Below are 25,509 nucleotides of genomic sequence, written 5' to 3'. Positions count from 1 at the left end.
TAATTACTTTACAATATTGTATTGGTTTTGCCATACATTGACATGAATCCGCCACGGGTGTACATGTGTTCCCCATGAAGCCGACCTCTGTAGCCCTGGACCAGTTGTCCTCTCCGCCTGAGGTCAATGCCAGGCTCCCGGGGTGTGTAGCATCACAACCTTGTGCCATCGCGACCCCTCTTGGCAGCAGAGGAAGTTTCTCGGCTCTGCGGGCTCGGTCCTCCGGCCGGCAGGGGGCGCGCGGCAGCAGGGGCGCCCTCAACGCAGGCGCCGGGCGCCTCTCTTCCGGCCGTACGCGCCGTGACCCCGCGCCGCCGCGCGTCCCGCGGAGTCTGCGTAGGGGTTGGCGCCGGAGCGGTGCTGCCGTCGGGGGCTGACGCCGAGCGCCCAGCCCGCGGTGTCGGCGGCGCGTCGGCCTCGGTGCGCCGCCGCGGCCCGGGAGCGTCGGCCGGGCGGGCCGGGTAAGTGGTCTCTGGGGCCGGTGGGCGGGCGGGGGCCGGGGCCGGCGCCCCTCCTCGGCCGGGCGTCGCGGCAGGTGAGGCCGCGGCTTTAGGCCGCACCGCGAGGGGCGGAGGTCCCTGACCGGCCCCGCGCCGCTGGCTGCCCCGCGCCTGGCGGCCTGGCCGCTGGTAAGCCTCCCTGTCTTCTCTCGCTCCCTGCTGCCTCCTTCCTTTATGTGCCTCGGTTTGCCGGGCCCTCGCACCCCTTCTCTACCCTTTTTCTTCCTCGTCTGTTTGCTCTGTCCTTGTGTCTCCTGGACCCGAGGGCGCCTTTCCCTTCCTCTCCCTGTCCGTCTGTCCGGGAACAGCTGTTGGTCCCTTGAACCCGGTAGGAAAGTCTGAACAGTCTGTGGCCGGGGCCGGGGGCGCCGAGAAAGGAATCCGTTTCCGCCCCCGGCTTCGAATCAGATGTGGCCATCCCTCAGAGACCGGGGTTGTACCTGGACGGGGCTCCGGCACTGCCTCGGACCTTGTCTTCTTAAAGCGGTATTTTAGCTTCGATATCCAGTCACCAAGCGTGTTTTTTTTTTTTTTTTTTGCTTGAGCGTTTCCTTTTGCCCAGGTCATGTTTAGGAACAGCAGATAAGTTAGATCAGTAAGATTCTGTCTCTACGCTCCCGTGAGTTTGGTTTCCAGAGAAACAAGTGTAAAAAGCCACGCCTCGGTCGGTCTGGAAAGGCTTGCAAAGGAGTGAGGCGTGTAACTGAGCCTTGGGGGTGTTTTGTTAGATGTGCAGGATGGGGGAAAGCTTCCCTGCAGAGGAAATAAGTGTAAAGGTAGCAGAGGTGAAGCACCTTAGTGCATTCTGGAAACTGCAGGAAAGGCAGATCGAAGTTTGAACATGGGTAGTCAGGTCGGATCAAGAAATCAATGAGAAATCATTGAAGGAGGGCCCTGGGAGGTGCTTATTCCTAGGGGCAGGCAGTATAGTGTATAGTGAAGGCGTTCAGTCGTGTCCGACTCTGCGACCCCGTAGACTGTAGCCTTCTCCGTCCATGGGATTCTCCAGGCAAGAACACTGGAGTGGGTTACCATTTCCTTCTGCAGGGGATCTTCCCGACCCAGGGATCGAACCGGGGTCTCCCGCATTGGAGGCAGACGCTTTAACCTCTGAGCCACCAGGGAAGCAGGCAAGTGGGTGGGAAATAGGATATTCTGGGGGAGGGCAAAATTCTGCACATTCTCAGGTAGGTGTGGACTGCGTCTCCCCTCAACAGGTGGAGTTTTTAAAGGATGCAATTCAGTTTCCACAGTTCTGTGAGTTAAGGGCCACAGGCATTTTTTTATAGTGAGGATATTTAGGCGATATGGGATATTACATTAGTAACTTAAACTGTAAGTGTTTTATTTTTAGAAGAAATAAAGCAAATGGTATATACTAAGAAATATGTGCTGACTGACCACTCACTGATATATTTAGAAAATATTTAAAAAGTGCTTAACAATGTCCCCAGCAAGGTGCTCAGTTGGAGATACAAAGATGAAGACAGAAACAGCCCTTGCTATCTCTGCGGGCTTTATGATATAGTAAGAGACAGACATGTCACCCATTGGAGCCTAACATGATGTGAGTGTGTTCAGGGGGTAGCTGGTTTTATGTAAGGGTTGTTGTTAGCAAAGGCTTCAGAGATGTACTTAAAAGATGAGCACGTGGGGTGCTCCTGAGAGGATGTCTTCCACGTTCTTTTTTGCCAGTTGCATGTGTTTTAAAAAAATACTTCTCTAGCTTGGGTAGAATCTTGAAAAGTCATCATTCTTCCAGAAGAGCTGTGTTTACCATGTTTTTCTTTAGTTAAAAAAAAGGAGCATACCTGGAAGATGTGTTGATCAAAGGCTGATGTTACTATGAAAACGAAGTCAATTAGTGAGGTGGTATTTTAAAGAGGTTATGAAAATCAACTGTTTGTATTTCCATTTGGTCCTGGCTTCCTAAGATATATCCAAATGTTAGAAAGTGCTCCGTTTCTATTACCTGTCACCAGACTTCATGAAGTAAATGTGTTGTATCATCTGAAAGACATCTGAGCGTTAATGAGGTGCAGTTCAGGTCATAACAGAGTCTTGTTAGTGCACTTGTTGTTTTCAGTGTTTGCCGCAGAGAGGATGCACGAATCAACTGTGACATATTTACAAGTACTCGAGGCAGCTAAAGTGAAGATACATACACTTTTTAAGGAATGGATGCAACAAGCTATGTTGGTAAGGTTATATAAAAGGAGGAAAGGAAGGAATTAGAATGGGGTTCAGGCTGCTGCTGGGCCAGGGAGATCACTTGGGTGGATGGGATGGGATGGGGACCGTACGGGTGAAGGGTGGTCTCTTGTCTCACTGGTGCTTGTTGCATTATAGTAGTTAATTAAAGCAAGTCTTACAAGTGCAGGTGGGTAGAGCGTGTCGTTGCTGTGGTCCGTCCAGTTCTATGAATTTGAAGATCTGTGAAGAGAGCTCTTCTGCCTTTACTGTGATGAGGAGATCTGGTGTGTAAGCTCCGAGGTGCAGAAAGCTAGCAGATGTTAGTAAGGGGGCATCAGTTTCTGATATTTAAGCTATGTTTTTGAAGGTTTTGAGAACAGAAACAGGGAACTTTAAATGAACATAAGATTTTGCTGCACAATGACTTTTGAAGCAGACGGAGGCGAATCAGGTGCCGTTGTCAACAACTAGCTTCAGGTAGACTGGAGTTGGAGGAAGTATGGTGGCATGGAACCTCACCAGTTGGATGATGAAGTCTTAGGAGTTGGGCTCTTGGCTGAAAGCACTCTGTTGGAGGTAGAGCGCCTCTACATTGCTTGAGCGTGTAGCCCTGAAATAGGGAAAATGTTTCCGTCAGCATTCACTCCGCCCCTAGGGGCACATCCAGCGTCCTGTTAGCTCACACTGCCTTGCCTAGTGCTGCTGCTCCTCTCCCTTTTACCTAGTTTTTTAAAAATTTTGATTGTGGTAAAATGTACATAACATAAAATTTGTCATTTGAACTGTTTTTAAATGTGTTGTGTGCCCATTACCATCATCCACCTCAGAAGCTTTTGTTTCCTCTTTACTTCCTAGTGGAGCCTGTGGGCATTGTGTAGTTTCACTGCTGAATCATGTGGCTAAAAAAGAATTTATTTAATTGTTGATATTTAAAAATGTTTATTGAATGCCTCCTCTTTGCCACAAATTGGAAATGCAAAAGTAAATAAGTTGGTCTTTTCCCTTCAGTTTAGTGGGCATTTGGTTACTTGATTTCCATTGAGACCATTATTTGTATCCTGCATGGGACTCTGTGCTTCCTAGACTTGGTTGATTATTTCCCTTCCCATGTTAGGGAAGTTTTCAGCTATTATCTTTTCAGATATTTTCTCAGGTCGTTTCTCTCTTCTCCTTCTGGGACCCCTAGAAGGCAAATATTGCTCTGTTTAATGTTTTCTCAGAGGTCTCTTAGGCTGCCTTCGTTTCTTTTCCTTCTTTTTTCTATATTCTGTTCTGCAGCAGTGATTTCCACCATTCTGTCTTCCAGGTCATTTATCCATTCTTCTGCCTCAGTTATTCTCCTATGGATTCCTTCAGCTCTATTTATTTGTTCTTTAATTCTTCTCGGTCTTTGGTAAACATTTCTTGTGTTCCCTCCATTCTTTTTCTGAGATCCTGGGTCATCTTCAGTATCATTATTCTGAATTCTTTTTCTGGGAGGTTACCTATCTCCACTTCCTCTAGTTTTTCTGGGGATTTATCTTGATCCTTCATCTGGGACAGAATCCTATTTCTTTTCCTCTTGGTTAGCTTTCTGTGATTGTAGTATTAGTTTTGGAGGCTTCTGGGATTATAGTTCTTATTTCTTCTGTCTGCTCTCTGGTGGATGAGGATAAGAGGCTGTGCAAGCTTCCTGATGGGAGGGACTGGCTGTGGGAATGCTGGGTCTTGCTCAAGTGGGTGGGGTCATGCTCAGTAAAACTTGACTCCAGTTGTCTGTCTATGGATGGGGCTGTGCTCCCTTCCTGTTAGTTGTTTGGCCTGAGGTGACCCAGTCCTGGAGTCTACAGGCTCTATGAGTGAGTGAGTGAAGTCACTCAGTCATGGCCGACTCTTTTGCGGCTCCATGGACTGTAGCCCTCCAGGCTCCTCTGTCCATGGAATTTTCCAGGCAAGCATACTGGAGTGGGTTGGCATTTTCTTCTCCAGGGGAATCTTCCCAACCCAGGGGTCGAACCCAGGTCTCCCACATTGCAGACAGACGCTTTACCCTCTGAGCCACCAGGGAAGCCCACAGGCTCTACAATAGGGCTTTGGCACCTCCCAGAGGACTTACACCAAGCCGAGATGCATCTCCCAGTACTGCTGCTACCAGTGCCCCTGTCCCTGGCGGGCCACTGCCAACCCACACCTCTGCAGGGGACCTGCAGACACTCATGGTAGGTCTGGATCAGTCTCCTATGGGGTGAATGTTCCTTTCCCCTGGGTTCTAGTGAGCACAAGGTTTTGTTTGCACTCTAAGAGTGGAGTCTGTTTCCCCCCAGTCCTGTGCAAGTCCTGTAATCAAATCCCGCTGGCCTTCAGAGTCAGATTTCTAGGGGATTCCCAGTCCCTTGGCCAGACCCCCTGGCTGGGGAGCCTGATGTGGGGCCTAGAACCTTCAGAGCAGTGTGAGAACTCTGGTGGTGGTATTTGCCAGAGTATGGGTCACCCTCCTGGCGGGTGTAAGATGTGATTTTGTCAAGATTGTGCCCCTCCTACCATTTCACTGCAGCTTCTCCTTTGTCCTTGAATGGAGGGTATCTTTTTTGGTGGGTTCTGGTATCTCCCTGTTGATGGCTGTTCAACAGCTAATTGTGATTTTGGTGCTCTGGCAGGAGATGAGCGCACGTTCTTTTGCTCCACCGTCTTGAGCCAGTCTCTAGAGACCAATCTTATTTGTAAATACCTTTCTTGATGATGTTTTCAAATTTCTTACTAAGCAGTACTGAGAGAAGTAAAGTGAAAAAGGACTCCCCTGTAGTTCAAACCGTAGAGAATCTGCCTGTGATGCAGAAGACCAGGGTTTGATCCCTGGGTTGTGTAGTTTCTCTGGAGAGAAATTGGAGGCAATTTCTTCTTCTCTGGAGAGAGTGGAGGCAATCCACTCCAGTATTGTTGCCTGGAGAATCCCACGGACAGAGGAGCTTGGTGGGCTGCAGTCCATGGGATCGCAAAGAGTCAGACATGACTGAGCGACTAACACACACACACAAAGTAGAGTTTGGTTTGTAAACAAAGTTTGATAATTTAGCTTTATAATTTCCCAGAAAGTATTGTTTATATTTGTTTGCCAAAATGTGTCAGTCTTCTCTTGCCTTTATAAGAATAAAGAAAGGTAAAACAAATGAACCCACAATTTGTTTACTAGGCTTTGGTCTGGTGATCAACTGAATGATGAGGTCTCAAAACATTAGACTAGGTTAGATGAAAGATGCATGGTCATTTCTGAAGTAGTGTTCTGAAAACCACAGTACAGTTGACCCTTGAAAAAGGCAGGGGTCAGGGGCCCCGACCCTCCGCAGCCGAAAAATCGTATAACTTCACAGTTGGCCCTCCGTATCTATGGATTCCACCGACCTCGGATGTTGTGGTCCTATAGTATTTACTGTGGAAAACAGGCCACATGTAAGTGGACTCGTGCAGCTCAAACCTGGCATCATTCACGAGCCCTTTGCAAGCTGGTCACTCAGCATTGTTTTTTCTTTGCTGTTGTTCTGAGTTTTTCAGGTTAAATTTAAACTTTAAGGATGTGTACCTGGAAAAGAAGGATTAGTTTTGAATACCAAGTAGGCTGGAAGAAAAGTGCATGACAGCCTCTGCAGCTCTGTGGTCTTATGCAGTCATCAGTGGCCAGAAATTCTGAAGTCCTGGATGAGAGGGGGTTGCAATTAGTGTGTTAACTGAGCAGTTGGCCTGATTCCCTGTTCGACTCTGGGGCAGACACTGATCTTAGTCTGAGGGTAGAGCAGTGACCTCCACACACTGAATATAGGTTTTCGTGGAGTTTACAAGACTGTGGATTAAAATAGTAGGTTCTGAAGTGGACCCCAGCAGTATTCCCTGCAAAACTTTGGAGACCTGGTCAGATTTCAGGCATGCTTAGATGAGAAATGGAATTCATTAACTTTTCTACGTTTAGCCTGTCTTGCGCTTGTCTGGCGCTTGTCTCAAGCTTAATCCCGTGACAAAGTGTTGCCGAGTCTGCTTTGTCTGGTGCTGAAGGCAGCGGGCGTGCCCCTGCGGGATACGCTCTTCAGGGAATTCTTCGTCCCTGCCGAGCCAGTGAGTTGTCCTAGAAGCCGTAGGAGAGAACCGTTAGGCGTGTCTCCGTTGTTTTATTTGTCACTTGGAGCACTCAGCCACCAGTACCCTGGGCTCTGCTCTTATTCACTCTGCTTCTGCACTGCCTTGGGGCCTTTCATTTAGCAGTCAGCACTGAGAGCTCTCAGGTCATCACAGCGTTCAGGTGTAAAGTAGGGAAGGAACTCTGAAAGGCACCCATAGGTGACTGGGGCTGACTTCAGCTCAGGAGCCGAACAGCTGTCCTGAGGGAGGGAGGCGGCATCCAACCCCTCACCCCCGCCCCACGCACCATGGAACCAGGTCAGCCGAGGTGTTGGGGTGTCGGGGTCTTAAGATCCATGCACAGAAGGGTGGAGAAGTGAGCAGACACACAAGTTTTGCCCCAGGTCAGATGTGACTCTGGGGGAAAATTAGATATTTCCCTTCCTGTATGTATCACCTTCTCTTTCTGAGACATAACACAGGCAAAACAGGATTTGTATGACACAGTTTCAATGGCGAAATGCTGTCTGAGCCTGGGAACTGACAGACTTTTGGGATGTGTTCATAAGTTAGCAACTCCTGTGTTAAGCACTTCTTTGCAGTTTAAGGTTTTCAGTCAATTTTTTTTTTCCCCTTTCCAACTGTAAGAAACAAATTGCTGTCTTATTTTGAGAAATGAGCCGTATTTTGGGTTTCAGAATGTTGAGGTTTTCAAATGTGGCAGTAAGGACTTAGCAGCTAGAGGTGTGGACTTCTGACTGGGTTTGACCTGGAGCAGATTTATTTCCGGAAGTCCCCACCCGATCCTGGACTGCTCTTGGCTTTACTGGTAGCCTCCTCCTAGGCTTCTGTAGCAGTTACACCATTGACCACCCTGGCAAGTGTGATAGGCTGTTATCCTAATGTCAGAAAGTGAAGAGGAACTAAAGAGCCTATTGATGAAGGTGTAAGAGGAGAATGAAAAAACTGGCTTAAAACTCAACATTCAAAAAACTAAGATCATAGTATATGGTCCCGTCAGTTTATGGCAAATAGATGAGGAAAAAGTGGAAACAGTGACAGACTTTATTTTCTTGGGCTCCAAAATCACTGTGGATGGTGACTGCAGCCATGAAATTAAAAGACTTATTCCTTGGAAGAAAAACTATGACAAACCTAGCCAGTGTATTAAAAAGCAGAGACATTACTTTGCAGCAAAAGTCCGTCTAGTCAAGACTATGGTTTTTCCAGTGGTCCTGTATGGATGTGAGAGGTGGACCATGAAGAAGGCTGGGTGCCAGAGAATAGATGCTTTTGAACTGTGGTGTTGGAGAAACTCTTGAGAGTCCCTTGGACTGCAAGGAGGTCAAACCAGTCAATCCTGAAGGAAATCATCCCTGAGTATTCGCTGGAAGGACTGAAGCTGAAGCTGAAATCCTTTGGCCACCTGATGTAAAGAACCCACTCATTGGAAAAGATCCTGATGCTGGGAAAGATGGAGGGCAGGAGGAGAAGGGGATGACGGAGGATGGTTGGATGCCATCACTGACTCAGTGAACATGAGTTTGAGCAAATTCCGGGAGATGGTGGAGGACAGGGGAGCCTGGGGTGCTGCAGTCCATGGGGTCCCGAAAAGCTGGACACGACTGAGAGGACTGAATGAGTGTTACCTGTTGTCATTTTTGTTGTCTTCATCCTCTGTCTGCGGGGACAGCATGTGTCAGTCATTCACATATAGATTGTGGATTCTCTCTTTGTGCTCAGTCATTAAAGATCACCAGGTTTGGGATACGAGGAAGCCTGGGTATTATACAATCTAACCTTCTACTCTCCTGGCACATCTGTAAGATCATTTCTGGGGTTTTCCCCTTATTTGTAGGCATATAATAAAATTTTATAAAAGGGTAGCTTCCTCGCCATCAACCTCCACCCCCACCCCCCCTGAAAAGGTGGTTAATTGTGCTAACTCACCTGGTAATAGGTGTTTTTGTAAGGCTTCTACTTTTTGTTACTGACACAAAGTAGAATTTTTTTTTTAATGAATATCTACAGTTAAGAATGCCCTGACTGTAGAACTTCCTTCCCTCATTCTGTAGAACAGAATGATTTCACTCCTAAATTACTTGATCACATGATCTCTATATACAGGAAAATTCATGCTAGAGGTTTATTTTGAAAATAGCACATGGGTATTAGAAAGGGCACTGATTGGTGATATCAGGTGTCTTGGCTTCTGTCACTGAATGTTCCTGGATGAGGTGATCTCATCAGATACCTACCTCTGAAATTCTATGCCACTGCATATTTTAATTAGAAATCTTCACTACATTCTTACATTCTTTAACCCCTATCCACTTTCCCTTTCAGCACTGAACTGAGAAGATGTCCCTGTATGATGACCTGGGAGTGGAGACCAGTGACTCAAAAACAGAAGGCTGGTCCAAAAACTTCAAACTCCTGCAGTCTCAGCTCCAGGTGAAGAAGGCAGCTCTCACTCAGGCCAAGGTGAGAGAAGCTAAGCCCACCTGTGAGGAAAGAGGCCCGGCAGGTGCCTGCTGAGGCGTGAGAGCCACTGCCCTACCTCTTTGTTGAATATATAGGGCTCCTGCGTGGCCGGAGGAGAGGCTGGGGTAGGGAGGGGAGGAATAGGAGCTGAAGGTCATTTCACGTCTCCTGGAAATAGAACTGTTTCAGAGAATCAGGATGAGGAAAAGAGTAGTTTCGATTTCCAGCAGTGATGCTGGTTTTCAGACTTCAGTATGTCCAAGCATAGAGTTTTTTCAGTGTATTATTTCATCTGAAAATTTAACAGTGGCCAATCTTTCTGTAAACCTTTTCTAAAAATGGAGATTTGTGTTGTAAGGAAAAGGAACTAGTATATGGTTATCGTAATAATTGAATTAAAAGGCTATTGTTTTAAGATTGTTTCTCTCATATCTGACAGGTTTGTTGCAGAGACCAAAAAAAAAGCTTTGTTATAAGTAATCTGAATTTTGATTTGAAGCCTCAGTATGCTTTTCTTGGTTTTTGATGATTTTAGAGCCAGAGGACAAAACAAAGTACAGTCCTTGCTCCAGTAATCGACCTAAAGCGAGGCGGCTCTTCGGATGAGCGGCAGATCGTGGACACTCCACCACACGTGGCTGCAGGCCTCAAGGTACACCCCGCCCCCAACACACACACACGCCCGTGGGTGGGCTCTCTTGCTTTCCAGGCTGCACTTGCCACACGTCACTCTGAGCACACCTCCTCTGTAGGCCTTGCAATCTAGTCAGTATCACGTTCAGTTTAATTTTTGCTCTGGTTTTATCAACTTTAAAACACTTACTCTGTTTAAAGCTCAGTAGTTAATTAATCAGAAATTGGAGGTGGGCAAAAAGAAAAAGAAATGACTTAAGAATTTAAGAACTTGGTATTCTTTTCCTCCTGCATCTTCTGTCCCCTCATTGCGTTTCTCACTTAATATACTGTGCTGTCCACCTGTGTCAAAGAGTGCAGGGCCAGGCGCTCATCCCAGTGGCTTCACTGCGCTCCCCTGTGTGGCAGGCGCTGAAGCTCTCCATGGGGTTTCATGGCCAGAGGAGCTGATCCTTCTCCTGCAGTCTGGTAGTCTGTCAAGAGGGAAAACCACTTGGTTCCCCACAAGGGAACTTTTCTGATGATTCTTAGTCATTTAACATTTTTTCCCACAAATTCGTCACCTAATTTTTTCTTGCTGCATCTAATCAAGAACTGGTTAATCATCTTCTGTTACTGTACAATGACTCCAGAACCTATAATATCACCCCCAGATTTAATCAGTAAGCATTTTCTTCTTGTAACATAGCCAATTTTTAGTTGTAAAGTGTTCCCATCAGGTAAGTGTGTGGTGATTTACACACTCACTTCCTAACTGTAGGGCCAGTAAACCTTTTAGGGACACCTTTTCAGAGAGCTTTCTGTGCATTTAAAATTTTCTTAGGATAGACTTCCTGAGGTAACTTCAGGAGATAATTCCCTTTCCTGGACAGTTTATTTGTTGCCAAGTTGTCTCTGGCAGAGTTGTATCACCTGCAGCGTGTGAGCGTTGAGTTTTTCCCACCCTCTGCAGTGTTGGGTATTAACTGTCAATCTGTTATAATGAAGCAAGCCCCTGTATTCTTCATGGCATTTACAGCAGGATGGCTCATTGTTGAACTTAGCAGGGTTCACACAGTAAAAGTTGTTTGCTGTCAGATTTTAACAACAGAGAATTATCCTTCATGCTGACAGTTTGTTCTGAGTTGGAACTTTGTGATGGCAGTGTTAAATAAATTGAGTTGCTGATTGTTAGCTTCTCCTGTCTTAATAATAACTGAATGGAAATGTTGTTCAGGTGCTTTTGTGTGTTAGAAATGTCTTTTTATGTGCATACAAATGAATACCTTCCCTTTGGGAGCCTTGCGGTAAATAGATTTGTGTCAGATTTCCAGTGATAGGGCCTGGGAGGTGATTACAGTTATTTTTCTAATTTTGTTTATTCAACAAATCAAAGGGATTTTTGATTTTTAATTGTAAGGAGACCATGAAGTGTTTGTTTTATTAATATGATGAGAAAATGTCATCCACATTGTAATTCAGTGCACAGTGTAATCCAGGAATTGTTAGATTTAGATCCATGGATACTGAACATAAGCTCTCTGTATCATGCCTGTTTTGTGTTCATATGTAAAATACATTTTACAAACAGCCGTCCTGCCTTTGGCAGTGCTGGGCACGCTTCTGACAGTTGCAGAGTGGGAGCTTAGGGACCTTGACCTGCACTCATTTGGGTGTCTGTGGGGACCGGGAAAGGGTGTCATGCTAGAGAAACAAACAAGAAAGTACGAAGATGTAGGAGCGTGAGTCCATGCAGTGGGTCAGGGCTTATGAGAACCACGGATCTCAAGACCCCCAGCCTAGGGCGAAGCCCCCTTTTCATCTTGTGTTTCTAGTGCACTGTTTGCCTTTTGTTCTTTTTCTCTCAAAGAGCAGTTTGTAAATGAGCAAAAGAGAAACACAAAAACCTGACTTAGTGGACTTTAAAAAATGAACCATGCTGTGAAGGGAGTTACGTGCCTGTTCAGACTCAGGGCCTGAGATGCAGCAGCCTCGGGAGGCTGTGGACTCCAGAGCATTCAGAGCCCAGGACGAGGCTTTCTACTTTTCTTTCCTCTTTTTTGAGAGTCTTAATATGTCATGTCTCCATGTAATCAAAATCTGGGATTATTATATTAAATGACTGCAAGAATATGTTATTCTTAAGTTGTTTTGTATTTTAAGTTTTTATGTATGTAAAAATAGAAGTATTCTATATTTACTCTAAAAAATCAAATTTATTGCTTAAAATTTTGGGTAATGGCAGCTTTTTTTAAGAAAATGCTGTAGGGTGTTTATGGAATTGATCCTGAACTGAGAGGTGAACTTCGCCATGCTCTGCTGCTCCTGGGCTGGGCGCCTGAACAGGCCATGTCTCCGAGCCTCCTCAGGCATCTGCTCCCTCATCTGTAGAACAGAGGCGGACAGGTGGTCCTCAGGGCCCTGCATGGTCCTTGACCTTAATTTTGTGAATAAAACTCCAAGACAGAGGGTGATATTTACTTTGGCATTTTCCCTTCCTCAGGACCCTGTTCCCAGCGGGTTTTCTGCAGGAGAAGTTTTGATCCCCTTAGCTGATGAATATGATCCCATGTTTCCTAACGATTATGAGAAAGTAGTGAAGCGCCAAAGAGAGGAGCGACAGAGGCAGCGGGAGCTGGAAAGACAGAAGGAAATAGAAGAGAGAGAAAAGTAAGGCCTCGTGCAAGTGTGGGATGGGGTTATGTTTGAAATGTTCATTCAGATGTTATGAGAACTGTAGTGCTGTCTGTGGGCTGAGTGGGTTTTGTGGTTGGTCTGAACAGTTCTCAGGAGTCAGATTGTTGTTAAGAGCGTGTGGTTGTTACATCCCATCATGGAAACAAACTCCAGAGCAAGTTCGCGTATAGATGCAGAAAACTTAGAACATACATTTTGAGTGAATTTTTAGAAAAATAGCTTACAAACTGATGTTGAATAATAGGTTTTGCTTTTTTTTTTCCCCTATGTTCTGACTCTACTAGAGTCATACTGCTTAAAATACTTAAAATGTTTTTCCACCTTTTACTATTTTTGAGCCCGATAAAGTTTTTAAGAACTCATAACATCTTTTATGTTTTTCGAAAGTATGGGTAACAAAGATTTATTTGCATTTCTTCTTTTAAAAATGCTGAGTATTAATTTTTAAATGATTATATAAAACATTAATATACTATTTCTTATTGTTTATTGACTCATTTCATGAAGTGAAAGCATGTTCTAGACAATCGAAATTATTTCATTAACTGTTACCTGTGTTGATTCGCTTTAGTGTTGAAAGAGGTAAATATCAAGGAAACTTTTTTCTTGCTATTTATATGCGTATACCTGTTAAATTTGTTCAGTTTATCTTCTGGATTTTTCTCACTTGTCATATGTTTGCTGCTTTGGTGTTTAATCAGTTGTTTGCATATCCCCTACCCCTCACGCCCCCTAAAGTCAAGGTGACGTCCTTGGGTTCACATCTCTGAATTGTTCCATCTGTTATCACAGGCGGCGTAAAGACAGACATGAAGCTAGTGGGTTTTCCAGGCGACCCGATCCAGATTCTGATGAAGATGAAGATTATGAGCGAGAGAGGAGGAAAAGAAGTAATGCCTGAACATAAATGTCATGTTTTAGATGTGCAGTTCTACCCTTTCCTTCTATATTCAGTTTGATAACTAGTTCAGCTGACATTGATGTGGGTAGTTTTCTGTCTGGCATCTCAGCAAAAACCCACATTTGTATGGGGTTTAACTTTTCGTTGTGTTTTCACAGATGATCTTTCTAACATTTACTTTTTGGACCTTTGAGCACACCTTAAACTACATGCCTGTGCTCGTCTCTGTCCGTAGCACAGTCATGCCCACCTGTTGTCTGTCCATCTGCACTTTGATTAAGAACAGCACTGAGTGGAGAGTCTGCACTCGTGTCCAGAATCCTTGCCACCCCCATGCATGGCTGGGCTTCCCTGAATGCTGGCTCCTGGCAGTGTCACAAGCGGGGCAGGGAGACGGTGTGAGCTCATGCTCTGTCAGGCCGCCTCCATCTCTGAAGCCTCACAGGCGGCATCGTTGTTGTGTGAGAGCCAGGTGCTTGGTGACCACTAGCTAGCTAGGCCCTGTCCATTCTGAGAGAACAGCTTCATCACATGTGGTTGCCGCCTGTACACTGATTGTGGGAAATTTCTTTGAAACATTTCATGCTGGTGCAGCATGGTTTTGTAATTGGTTTCTTTAATTTACATTTTATCATTTTTTGGAGTGTCTCATTGGTGATTTCCCATGGATGGAGGAGCCTGGTAGGCTGCAGTCCATGGGTCGCTAGAGTCGGACATGACTGAGCAACTTCACTTTCACTTTTCACTTTCATGCATTGGAGAAGGAAATGGCACCCCACTCCAGTGTTCTTGCCTGGAGAATCCCAGGGACGGGGGAGCCTGGTGGGCTGCCGTCTCTGGGGTCACACAGAGTCGGACACGACTGAAGCGACTTAGCAGCAGCAGCATTGGTGATTAAGTTATAATACATATGTTACGGGTTTTCTCTGGTGAAAAATCCCTATGTTCCCTGTTCGTGTTTTCCCTCTGGTTGTCTGATAGCAAATGGAGTCTGCTTTGGTTTGTTTGTGTCCACCGTTCTCTAGGAAATGTGAACAAGAATGATGACAGCACAAAGCAGACTGTGACCAGAAGTACCCACACACCCGAGGAGTGATACCTACTTGTGTACTTTTAACCCTGGTTTCACACACTGAACTCTTCAGGTGTTAGCGAGAGGGTGGAGTAGTGTGCCTTCCTGCCTCTTCCTTTGGGGTGGGGGTGCGATCCAGCGGCCCCGGGCTGACTCCTTCCTCCTCACTCAGCCCTTGCTCAGCGGAATGTGTGTTTTGCAGGTATGGGCGGAGCTGCCATTGCACCTCCCACGTCTCTTGTGGAGAAGGACAAAGAATGTAAGTACCTGTTTCTTCCCTTTTCTGTTCAGATACATGTCTTTAACCCAGTCTTGGGAAGCCTTAGCTGGAATCAGCCAGGCACCTGGGTGCAGGGAAAAGGCCCCCAAACCCTCTTCACTCTAGCCCTCGGCCAAGAGCACCTTCCACCCCGTATGCATCAGGAGTTTTTATGCCAGTTTCTAGGATTTTTCTGCAGCAAGATGCTTTTTTGTTTGCTGTTAAACGTAATTCATTTTGTTTTTTCTAACATTTCATATTTGGAATTAGGTTAAAACAAATAGTAGCTCAGTTGGCAAGTTCTGTGCTCAGTGATCTCAGTTTAGTTCAGTCGCTCAGTCGTGTCCGACTCTGTGACCCCATGGACTGCAGCACACCAGGCCTCCCTGTCCCTCACCAACTCCCGGAGTTTACTCAAACTATGTCCATTGAGTCAGCGATGCCATCCAACCATCTCATCCTCTGTCGTCCCCTTCTCCTCCCACCTTCATTCTTTCCCAGCGTCAGGGTCTTTTCCAGTGAGTCAGCTCTTCGCATCAGGTGGCCATAGTATTGGAGTTTCAGCTTCAACATCGGTCCTTCCAATGAACACTCAGGACTGATCTTTAGGATGGACTGGTTGGATCTCCTTGCGGTCCAAGGGACTCTCCGCAGCTCTGTGATCTGGGAGCTGTTACATTTGTGCCCCTCCACAAGGTGGCAGCACATTCCCGAGTTAGGTCCCTCAGGCACAGGGTGTGCCTTCACTCAGAGTCCCACAAGTCTCCAGGGATCTGTTCTCGAATTGGGGGTTGGAACTGGACTTTGATGAATCTTCTAGTTCATTTTCCTACTCTCTGTGTTGGAGCATACCTAAACTATCCCGAGAAAATGTAACCATCCCCAGAGTTTTTAAATACCTATGAATGTTATCTTTTTATAAAGAAGATAATACAGAAAAAAAAAGTTAAATAATAATGAAAATACCTGACAAACCATAAACCCCAACTGAAACCAGTCTCTGGGAGTGGAGCCCAAGCATCTGGAGCTCTCTGAGCTTCCTTGCTGATTCTCTTGCACAGCTGGGGTTGCACTTCACTGAACTGGCATGTGGTCCCTGACCTCAGAGACCTTTGTTGTATGCTGGCATAAGGAGGCACAAAAAATAAAATCCTGTTTCCTGTCATCCAACAGTACCCCGAGACTTCCCTTATGAAGAGGATTCACGACCTCGCTCACAGTCTTCCAAAGCTGCTATCCCTCCCCCAGTGTACGAGGAACAAGACAGACCCCGATCCCCAACCGGCCCTGGCAACTCCTTCCTCGCCAACATGGGGTAATGGTCAGGCACTTGCGCCTCGGCGGGTGCAGGGAGGGTGGGACTCTAGGGGGCTGGAGGTGGTGTGGTCAGACTTTCCAGTGGATGCAGCGCGTTTGGAGATGAGGGCTTTAGCGGGTTTACAAGGAGTGCTTGGTGCGCTCAGTCATGCAGGATCAGGACTTGAGTCACTGGGAGGGTATTGCAGCATGACCCTGTTACCGTTTTGTACAAAACGTAAAGCTTTTTATCGGAAGTGTTCAGTGATTGGGATGCTGAACATTATATTCTCTAGGTAGGAACAGTTTCTGATTGTTATTTATATTTGTTTTCAGAACATTTGTAAATAGCTCATACGAATTAGACCTGACTTACACTATGTCCAAAAGATGAATGACATCCTTTTTTTTCTTGATAAAATGACCTTTGCTTTAAGGTTATAAGTCTATACCTTTGGTCTAAAAACTTTTAGTCATTCTACCTATAATTAGAAATTTGCCAGTGTTTGAAAATCAGTTTTAAGGTTGACTTCAGGTGGGGCTTGTGGGTTTTTTTTAGGACTCGCTGGATTTGGCACGTGTTGTGGTTAAGAGAGTGTTGTGTATTGTTTATTCCTCTAGTGCTCCGGGGGTGGCAGTGGAGCAGCACTGCGCCGAGGCCTTTGCTCTCTGTCCTCTAGAAGGACGGCGCCTCTGGTGGAGAGGCTGTGCCTGCAGAGGCCTCTCTGGTCTGCCTTCGCCTATGTGAGCGCTTTGATTCTGCCTTCGCTCCTTCGGGGCCGGGCTGGCCAGAGCTGAGGAGCAGGCTAGGGTTCACACGCTGTGAGAGGATTTGGAGTTCTCACCTTGATACCTGTCTTCTCGACCTGTGCTGTTCTCTGGGGCCTCCTGGCCACTCAGGGCTCTTGAATTAATTGAATGTGAATAGAATTCAGCATGTATTTCTTTCCTCACGCTAGTCTCGAGTGCTCAGTAGCCACACAAAGCTCACAGCTGCTGCCCTGGGCAGTGCACACAGAGGATGTTCCCCATTGGAGAGAAGCTTGTGGGGCTGCCCTGGAGTGTACTGAAGGGGCACAGGCATGACATCACTGGGGGCTGATTGTGTTTTTCCTGCTAGTGAAAAAAATTGCCTTATTGCTGGCAAGAAAAAGGTATTAAATCTTTATGCCAAAAGAAGGTACAATATAGTACAGTTATCAGTCTTCAGTCTTTTTAGCCCTGGAACAACTTGTTCAAATGAAATATTTAAGGAAATTACGTATGTGAGATATTGTAGGTAAGGTCCATCTAGTCAAGGCTATGGTTTTTCCTGTGGTCATGTATGGATGTGAGAGTTGGACTGTGAAGAAGGTTGAGCGCTGAAGAATTGATGCTTTTGAACTGTGGTGTTGGAGAAGACTCTTGAGAGTCCCTTGGACTGCAAGGAGATCCAACCAGTCCATTCTAAAGGAGATCAGCCCTGGGTGTTCATTGGAAGGACTAATGCTGAAGCAGAAACTCCAATACTTTGGCCACCTCATGCGAAGAGTTGACTCATTGGAAAAGACTCTGATGCTGGGAGGGATTGGGGGCAGGAGGAGAAGGGGACGACAGAGGATGAGATGATGGCTGGATGGCATCACCGACTCGATGGACATGAGTTTGGGTAAACTCTGGGAGTTGGTGATGGATAGGGAGGCCTGGTGTGCTGTGATTCATGGGGTCGCAAAGAGTTGGACACGACTGAGTGACTGAACTGAACTGAACAGTTCTGTTTGAAGCAGGGTTTTAGGGTTCAGGCCCTAAGAAGCAGTGTTCAGTACCCTTGAGGCTCCTCCCTGTGCAGTTTGAAAGCTCTCACTAATAGAGGAAGAGCAGTGGACTAAGAATTCAAGAGTTGTGTGTTTCAATTTCAGTCCTACCGTTAATACCAACATGTGGTGTCTTCCTTTGCTGTCAGTCAGCCTTAAGCTAGGCAGCCACTGTGGGCCCCAGTTTCTTTATTTCCATCTATTAAACAGATAGTCCTTAAGCATCCTTCATTTATGAAGTCAGTTATTGGAAACTCTTCTGTACTATTTAGAAAAATGCAGTCATCTTCATTACATGAAACCATACTTAGTTTTTGAGAGGATTACTTAAACTGGTTATGAGCCTTGTAACAGAGCAGGTACAGGGGCACACAGGAAGTCTGGTATTTTCTAACAGGCCCTGGGGAACTCTTACCAGAGGAACTAGTGTTTCCTTTACCTCAGAGGTAATCTCAGTGCACCCAGAATTTCAGCATCCACTTTTTAATCTTTCTCCTGAACATCCCACAACTTCCATCTCATAGCCCGTTAGGTATATGGCATCATCAGCGCCATTGTGGAATCTACATTCTCTCTTCCCGGAAGGAGATTACTGTGATGTAAAATCCAATTTGTGCTGTAGCTGATGACTCAAGTGCAGGGACCTTTCTCCTTTTCCTCCTCGCAGGGGCACGGTAGCACATAAAATCATGCAGAAGTATGGCTTCCGGGAAGGCCAGGGTCTCGGGAAACATGAGCAGGGCCTGAGCACAGCGCTGTCGGTGGAGAAGACCAGCAAGCGGGGCGGCAAGATCATCGTGGGCGACGCCACCGAGAAAGGTGGGCCTCCGCTCGGGCAGGGCTCCTGGGGGTGTGGGCGGGGGCAGGCCATTCTGAATGAGAGAATTCCTCATCGTGATGCCTTCCAGCTCTGGGTGGTGGAAACAGAGTTCTGAGGCCCATCTTTACAAATAGTTCAGGACAGAGAATGCCTGTAGGAGGAAAAGAAGATGAGAGGCTTTGGCAGAAATGAACAGGACTCCAGAAATCCTGGCATGCCTGCTTCTCCTCCAGAAAGAGCCTTGTTATACTGATAGAACCGTTACTGTGTTTTTATAGCAACACAGAGGCACAGAGCCGTACAGAGTATATCAGTGATTCTTTCTGCTGTATCTCTATCCTGTAAGGGTTCTCTGCTTTTTGCTTTTTTCTGCCCTTTCATCCTAATTTTCTTACTGGCTGCTCTGTAAAAGTAGCATTATTTTGCAGTCTTCTGGTAGGTGATGCCTACTTGGTGTTTTATTTTCATTTGATTGTTACAGTCTGTTCTGTAGTGAGGGCGTACTGGAATGAGTCAAACATGATTTAGCACTTTGAACAGCAGAACTCAGTAGTTTTGAATCAGTCTTAGCTGAATGCCTTTTCCTGAAGAAGGAAGAGAACTTTTCCTGGCAGGCATGTTGACATAGAGCTTGAGGAAGCAGCAGTAAGCCTCACAGACTGGAACCAGAAACCAGCAGTCAGCCCACTCTGGGAGGGTATCTGACAGTGGTCAACTCACGGCTGGCTGATGGACTGCTCGTTTACACTGGGCTCAGGACCTCTGACCACTGCCTGAGCCAAGACTCACTTCTGAGGGTGGTGATCACTGTGCCCTGTCGGCCCTTTAGGAAGTGAACTAAGCAAAAATGCACCTGAGGATGTTAAAAAGTTCTAGAAGTTATGGTAAAAATTACACCAAAGCAAAATGATGCTTTCAGATAGGAAAGGCTGCATCTTTGCTCAGAGACTATAGATGCTGGCTCTAGGATATAGAGAGTGGGGATTGCTGTTGAAAGTAAATTGCTCATTGTAACTTAGACTTGGTGCCCTAACACTTCTGTCTGATGACATTTTTCTTACAGACGCAGCCAAGAAGTCAGATTCAAATCCATTAACTGAAATACTTAAGTGTCCTACCAAAGTGGTCCTACTCAGGGTAAGGAGCTGAGGAAGGAGCCCTGTTTGCCTTGTGGGTCGCATGTCCCTCCCCCCGCCCTGCCCCTGCACGCAGTCAGCCCCACTGATGATGGGATAGCTGAAGCGAACTGAAAGTGGTGCTTGTGGGTAGACTCCCTGGAAGACTGGTTTTTAGATTCCTTTTCTCTAGTGTTTCTTCGCGAAACATTAGTATTTAAGACTACAGTGAGAAATTACTTTAAAATGTTTGAAATTGTCAGAAATTCAGCTTGGTTTATGTATTCTGGTGTTTGCCCAGTTGCTCTGGTAACTTATTGAAGCCTAATGTATATTTTTTAATTTTTTTAAAAAAACTAAACTACTTCAGGATATTTCAGGAATGAAAATTTTCTTTTGGGTCATTTAGGTTTGGAAACATTTGCCATCTTGGAAAAAAGTTACTTATACATCTCTTTTACATAGTTGTCAATTATACTTAATACTGGAATTTATTTATTTTTGTTTATAGAACATGGTTGGTGCAGGAGAGGTGGATGAAGACTTGGAAGTAGAAACCAAGGAAGAGTGTGAAAAATATGGCAAAGTTGGAAAATGTGTGATATTTGAAGTAAGAGAGATTTCTTTGTTTATAACCCAAATTACGATTGATAAGTTACAAAGCATTTTCTGTAAATAGAGGATGCATTGTAAGTAACATACTGTCTTACTTTAGAAGGTGACATGTGTTGGTTAGTTACACTGCTTTTACTCAGTTATTGCAATTTCAGATACTAGCATAAGAAGAACTTCAAATTTATTTGGTGAAGAAACATTTCATTTTGTGACTGACGTTTAGACTTGATGACAGTGGGTTCAGTAGTTTAGTGATGGGGGGTCACATGTGCCTTGGCTTCCTTCTTTTGGCAGGTGCTTTATTTAGTGCCTCCCACATACCAGTGCTGACTGCCCTGGGGTCGGGGAGGTGCCTCCTGTGCTCTCGGTGACACGTTCAGTTGAAGAAACAACAAACAAAGTTAGAGAATGTTCAGTTGCTAGACTCATCAGCATTGACTTACAAGTATAGGAGTTTGAGAGGAGGATTAGATCAATGCGGAATAGTTCGAGGAGGCTTTGTGAACAGTATCAGATGTGAGCGGAGCTTTGGACTGTGTGGGTAGGATTTGGGTCGGAGGGAACAGGCGTTCCCATAGGGTCACGGCTTCTGGAGACTGGGGAGGGCTGCAAGGTGGTGGGTGTGGTGGGGATTAGCGGGAGTCGTACTTACACAGTGCAGCGGGGCCTAGAAAGCTTAACAGAGGAACTCAGCCTGGTATGAGAGACAGTTCGCGTACAGATGTTTTATTTTAGTTCCTGCTCACCTCAGCTTCTCCTCCATGCTGGGTTGCATCTGTTGACTGCATAATTATCTGTTTATGTGTCTGATGGCACAGGACCTGCAGAGGTCTTGCTTAGCTGCCTTTTGCTCACACTTAGCACACGGCCTGTCCAAAACAGACGTTCAGTGAATTTTGATGACGAGTAAATTACACTTAACTGGAAAAGGAAATGGCAACCCATCCCAGTATTCTTGCCTGGCAAATCCCATGGACAGAGGAGCCTGGTGGGCTACAGTCCACGAGTTCGCAAAGAGTTGGACACGACTGAGCGTGCACATGCACACACAAACACAAATTACACTTAGATCCTTGGCATTTCAGCACTGCTTATCTGTAGTTGGAATACTTACTCTGACAAAAATCATTTGTGGAGGAAAACTCACAGTCAGTGACATCTCTGATGATATCTTTACTTACTGTACTCCATTTCTTTTCCAGATTCCTGGTGCCCCTGATGATGAAGCAGTACGAATATTTTTAGAATTCGAGAGGGTTGAGTCAGCAATTAAAGGTACGTTGTACAGCTAACGATAAAGAATTAAAAAGTTGAACTTGTGATCTTAATATTTTGAAGACGTATTGTTGTAATGTCTCATGGAATTCCTGCCTTAACTAACTGTCTTTTTGTTTGCCTTTTAGCTGTTGTTGATCTGAATGGGAGGTATTTTGGTGGACGGGTGGTCAAAGCATGTTTCTACAATTTGGATAAATTCAGGGTCCTGGATTTGGCAGAACAAGTTTGATTTTAAATACTAGAGCCTGAGTCATCTCCAGCGATCCTTCAGCGAGCTGCAGACTGAGCAGAGGAGAACAAGGCGTCAGGGGGCCTTCATGGCTATGGGTGCAGAGACTCTGTAAGACTTCTAAGATATATGTTGACTGATCCCTTTTTTATTTTGTGGTTTTTTAATATAGTATAAAAATCCTTTTAAAAAAAAACAAACAAAAAGCAATCTGTGTGCCTCTCTGGTTGTTTATCTTTTTTATTACCACTTCTGAGGTGATTACATTTTTTGCTAGGATTTCATGATAATTCTCAAGTGCTTCAGTGATACAGCATTTCTTGCACTTAAAAAAAAAATCTAGAAAGTTTTGGTGGGGTAGTGTTCCCCTTTTCTTTCTTTTTTTGATTTCTTTTAATAAAACCTGCAAGTTACTAAACTGTAGCTTCATAAATTCTGTAATAAAGTATCATCTTGGCAGTCTGCCTAAGGTGAAAACCTCTCCTTTCTCTAACAGAGAAATTCTTATTGACTCCAGTCATAGAAAAAGCTCTTTACAACCTAAACTAAGGTTGAAGAATCTTGAGCCTACCATGACCTGTTTGGATGAATCATTTTCAGTTAAGCTAAGTCAGACTCTAGAGATTGTGATGGATTTAGGAGTATTTGGGTATAGAAATCATGAATATAGCATTTGTTTTCAGAGATTGAAGCCTCTTCTTTAGCGTAGCTCAGCAGTGACAGGTTCACTCAGAACTTCATGGGTGCATTGTAAATTTGTGCCCAATAATGTTGTGGAAGTGGTGATTCCCTGGGGTCATGTTTCTACTGGCAAAATTTGCAGTCCTGTTCTCATATGTAATTTTTAAATGGATAAAATTCCACCACATCAGCTACTTAAACTGTACTGCCAATTAATACAATTCTGGAATTGTGAAAACCTGTACCATCGAAGTACAGTGGTATATGTGGCTTAATTGTTTAGCAGGATTGCCAGACAAAACAAATAATAATATTTGGCCCGAGCAGAAAGTGTTTCCAGAATCTGCCTGCCTGTATTCTGCTCCTTGCTTGCCCGAATATTGCATGTGACTTAACCTGAAGCGGTGGCTGGGGCCATGCACCATGGTGTCTCTTCAGGTCCTTTCAACGTGACAGTGTGTGTGACCCTGCGGGGGAGGAAAGTAGCCAGCGTTTCTTTGCATCCATGGACTTGGTTTGGAGACATAAGGAATATTTTGACCCTTTTTAAAAAAGGATTTTCTCATGTTTTTATTTAACATAAAATAAAAGAATAACATTTTCTCTTTTGTGGTATTATTTTACTGAGTTAAAGTGAATTAAGACTGCTTCTGAGAAGAAAGTGCACATACTCTATGAAATAAATTTGAGTTTAAGAACAAAAGGTGAAAGAGCTACACAGTTAGACATTTTGTAAGACCTGAGAGTCAGCAGCCAGCCTCACACTTGGCTCTAGATACCCATGACGGAGTTGGTCTTAGAAGGGCTGAGATGTGCTCGTGCTAGGCACTCGTTATGATGGCTTAGTTTAATTTGTGTGAACCCTGAGGTCTTGGAAGTATACGTTCCAACTCCCTTTGACAGCTCATTACTATTGAGCTTTATAATAACATCATTGTTGAGGTGGCTTTTCCCAACATTCTCACCATCAACCAGAGAAATGCCAGTGCTTCATTAAGATTTCTATTAGCAGGGGTAAAATTTAGTGAATATCCCCGTGATCTCTCTAATTGTTAAACTCTCCATGATTGCAGTAATCAGCTAGTGCATTACTTGCAGTGAATTTCCTGTATTAGAATAATTTAAAAATTTTATACAAGGTAGTGCTTAAGAAATGTGAAATTAATTTTCAATATTAATTAAAATTCAAGTCAATGTCAATGGAAAGTTTCCAGTGTAAGTTGAAAATGAATGAAGCTCCAGTATAAGTAGAAAGCCTCAATGTCAGACATTTGTCTTTGTGGGCCTGCCCCTGATCTGAAAGCCCTTCCTGCCTTTGAAGGTCCCCTGTGTTCACCTGCCTCCCTGAGGTAGAGACTCCGAGTGCGCTCTCCCAGCCTGTCTGCGAGTCCCTCGAGGCAGGAGAATGGCCCTCGGCTCTTTCCGTCAGCCATCCTCAGCTGGTGCGGGTAGGCCCAGTGTTGTCTAGCCTTGGGGGCAGAGATCTGTCTTGAGGCAGGGCCTCTTGTGTGTCAGGGCAGTCTTTGGAGCAGTTTGTAGCTGTGATTTGTGATTTCTTTATGTAAAGCCTCCAGGCGTGAATGGAGCTGGTCTGGAGATTGCGTTTGCTGTCTAGGTTTTGTTTTTCTCGTAAGTGCTTTTTCTGCTTAAACCAGTCAGAGTGAGTGTGCTCACTTGTAACCAAGAATAAGTCGATACCTGGAACTGAAAGTGACAGATCTTAAAAGACGGAGAGGGGAGGGCCTGCTGTCCTAGGTTAGTTGGTGAAAAATTGATGAACTTAGTTATTTAGTAGCAAAACATTTTGCCAAACTGTTACTGTACTTTAAGGTCCTGACCGGACCGGCGTTGACTGAAGGACGGGGAATCTGCTGGGTGTGGCTGTGCTGATCGTCTGTTGAGGCAGTTGCGGTGCCAGGCCTCATGGGGTCGCTCTGTGTGTTGACCAGGTGGCTCTGCTCAAAACAGAAGTGACTGATCATACCCACTTCTTAGGGTTGTCAGGAAGGTGAAGCAAGCCATACATGGGGAGCTGCAGAGCCCTGCGTGAGAGCTGGACAGTCAAACTGAAGGGAGCTGATTTGAAAGCAGGGTGAAGAAGAAAGTATGGCCTTGCCAAGAGAAGCTTTCCCAGACTCTGGCTTGCAGTCCGAGTCGGTTGAGAGTTGCATGATTAGAGTCCTGTTGGTTTGGGAAAACCTACCAGAACAGCTTCAACCAAGAGCCCAGCAGCTGGCAGCCGTAGCAATTGAGACTGGAGAGTGTGGTCTTACAAAATGGGGTTAAAGGCATTCTTTCCCACTTCAAGCGATGGTTTGAATTGCCACAAGACACTGGCCACTGAGGTCCAGGAGGAACTGGACAGCCCAGGATCAGCTGCTGTAAGACAGAGCACTTGGACGAGAGCTCGTCCAGGGAAGCCCTTTGTCGCTCAGGCAGGCTGGGGTGTGAGGTCTCTCCTGGTCCTCTCCAGCCATGGCGTATTGGGTCTGTGTCCAGGGCAGCTGGGCTGGCTTTCTAGCAGAAGCTGCAGCACAGAGGCCACATCTGCCCCAAGAAGACACCTCACCCCGAAGCTGCATTGAAGTCGACTGCAAGAGACTGGAGTCGTCTTCCTCAGCCCAGGGTGAGTGCTGTTAAGTCAGCGTGGGAGGATGGACGTGTGCTTTGTGAAGAGCCAGAAAGGTCGGCTGTGGCAGACACTGTCCAGCACAGCACCTGTTCCCAAGCTCCTTCTCACATTCTTAGGCTTCTGTTTTAAAAGCCAAAAGACTGAACTTCTAACATGGAACTAGGGGTGGCCCTGTGTTTGGCCAGTGAGCTGTAAGTGGCAGTTGAGGTAGTTTTAGAAATGCTTTTCACATTTCCAGTTAAACCA

The 25,509-nt window shown here is 45.5% G+C and overlaps 1 protein-coding gene across 1 annotated transcript; it reads left to right on the top strand.

Moving 5' to 3' along the window:
• The first annotated feature begins 322 nt into the window (after nucleotides 1-322).
• Nucleotides 323-23,234, top strand: RBM17 (RNA binding motif protein 17). The gene is made up of 12 exons (XM_025264515.3): nucleotides 323-461; nucleotides 9,126-9,263; nucleotides 9,799-9,915; nucleotides 12,379-12,545; nucleotides 13,365-13,462; nucleotides 14,748-14,804; nucleotides 15,978-16,119; nucleotides 18,561-18,712; nucleotides 19,777-19,850; nucleotides 20,340-20,438; nucleotides 21,646-21,718; nucleotides 21,847-23,234. The coding sequence occupies exons 2-12, from the start codon at nucleotides 9,141-9,143 to the stop codon at nucleotides 21,948-21,950; spliced, it is 1,206 nt and encodes a 401-aa protein (XP_025120300.1). The 5' UTR covers nucleotides 323-461; nucleotides 9,126-9,140; the 3' UTR covers nucleotides 21,951-23,234.
• Nucleotides 23,235-25,509: the final 2,275 nt, after the last annotated feature.

Source organism: Bubalus bubalis, chromosome 14 (assembly GCF_019923935.1).
Source record: "Bubalus bubalis isolate 160015118507 breed Murrah chromosome 14, NDDB_SH_1, whole genome shotgun sequence".
In the NCBI taxonomy this organism is placed as follows: Eukaryota; Metazoa; Chordata; class Mammalia; order Artiodactyla; family Bovidae; genus Bubalus; species Bubalus bubalis.
Note: the sequence above shows the minus strand (reverse complement) of the source record. Positions and strands in the feature narration are given on the sequence as shown.

What these genes read in the sequence shown, in the direction of transcription:
- RBM17 (XM_025264515.3), top strand. Translation starts at nt 9,141, where the DNA reads ATGTCCCTGTATGATGACCTGGGAGTGGAGACCAGTGACTCAAAAACA. An exon ending in TGTGGAGAAGGACAAAGAAT is followed by an intron (nt 14,805 to 15,977) that starts GTAAGTACCTGT and finishes GTCATCCAACAG; the next exon opens with TACCCCGAGACTTCCCTTAT. An exon ending in GAAAATGTGTGATATTTGAA is followed by an intron (nt 20,439 to 21,645) that starts GTAAGAGAGATT and finishes TTTCTTTTCCAG; the next exon opens with ATTCCTGGTGCCCCTGATGA.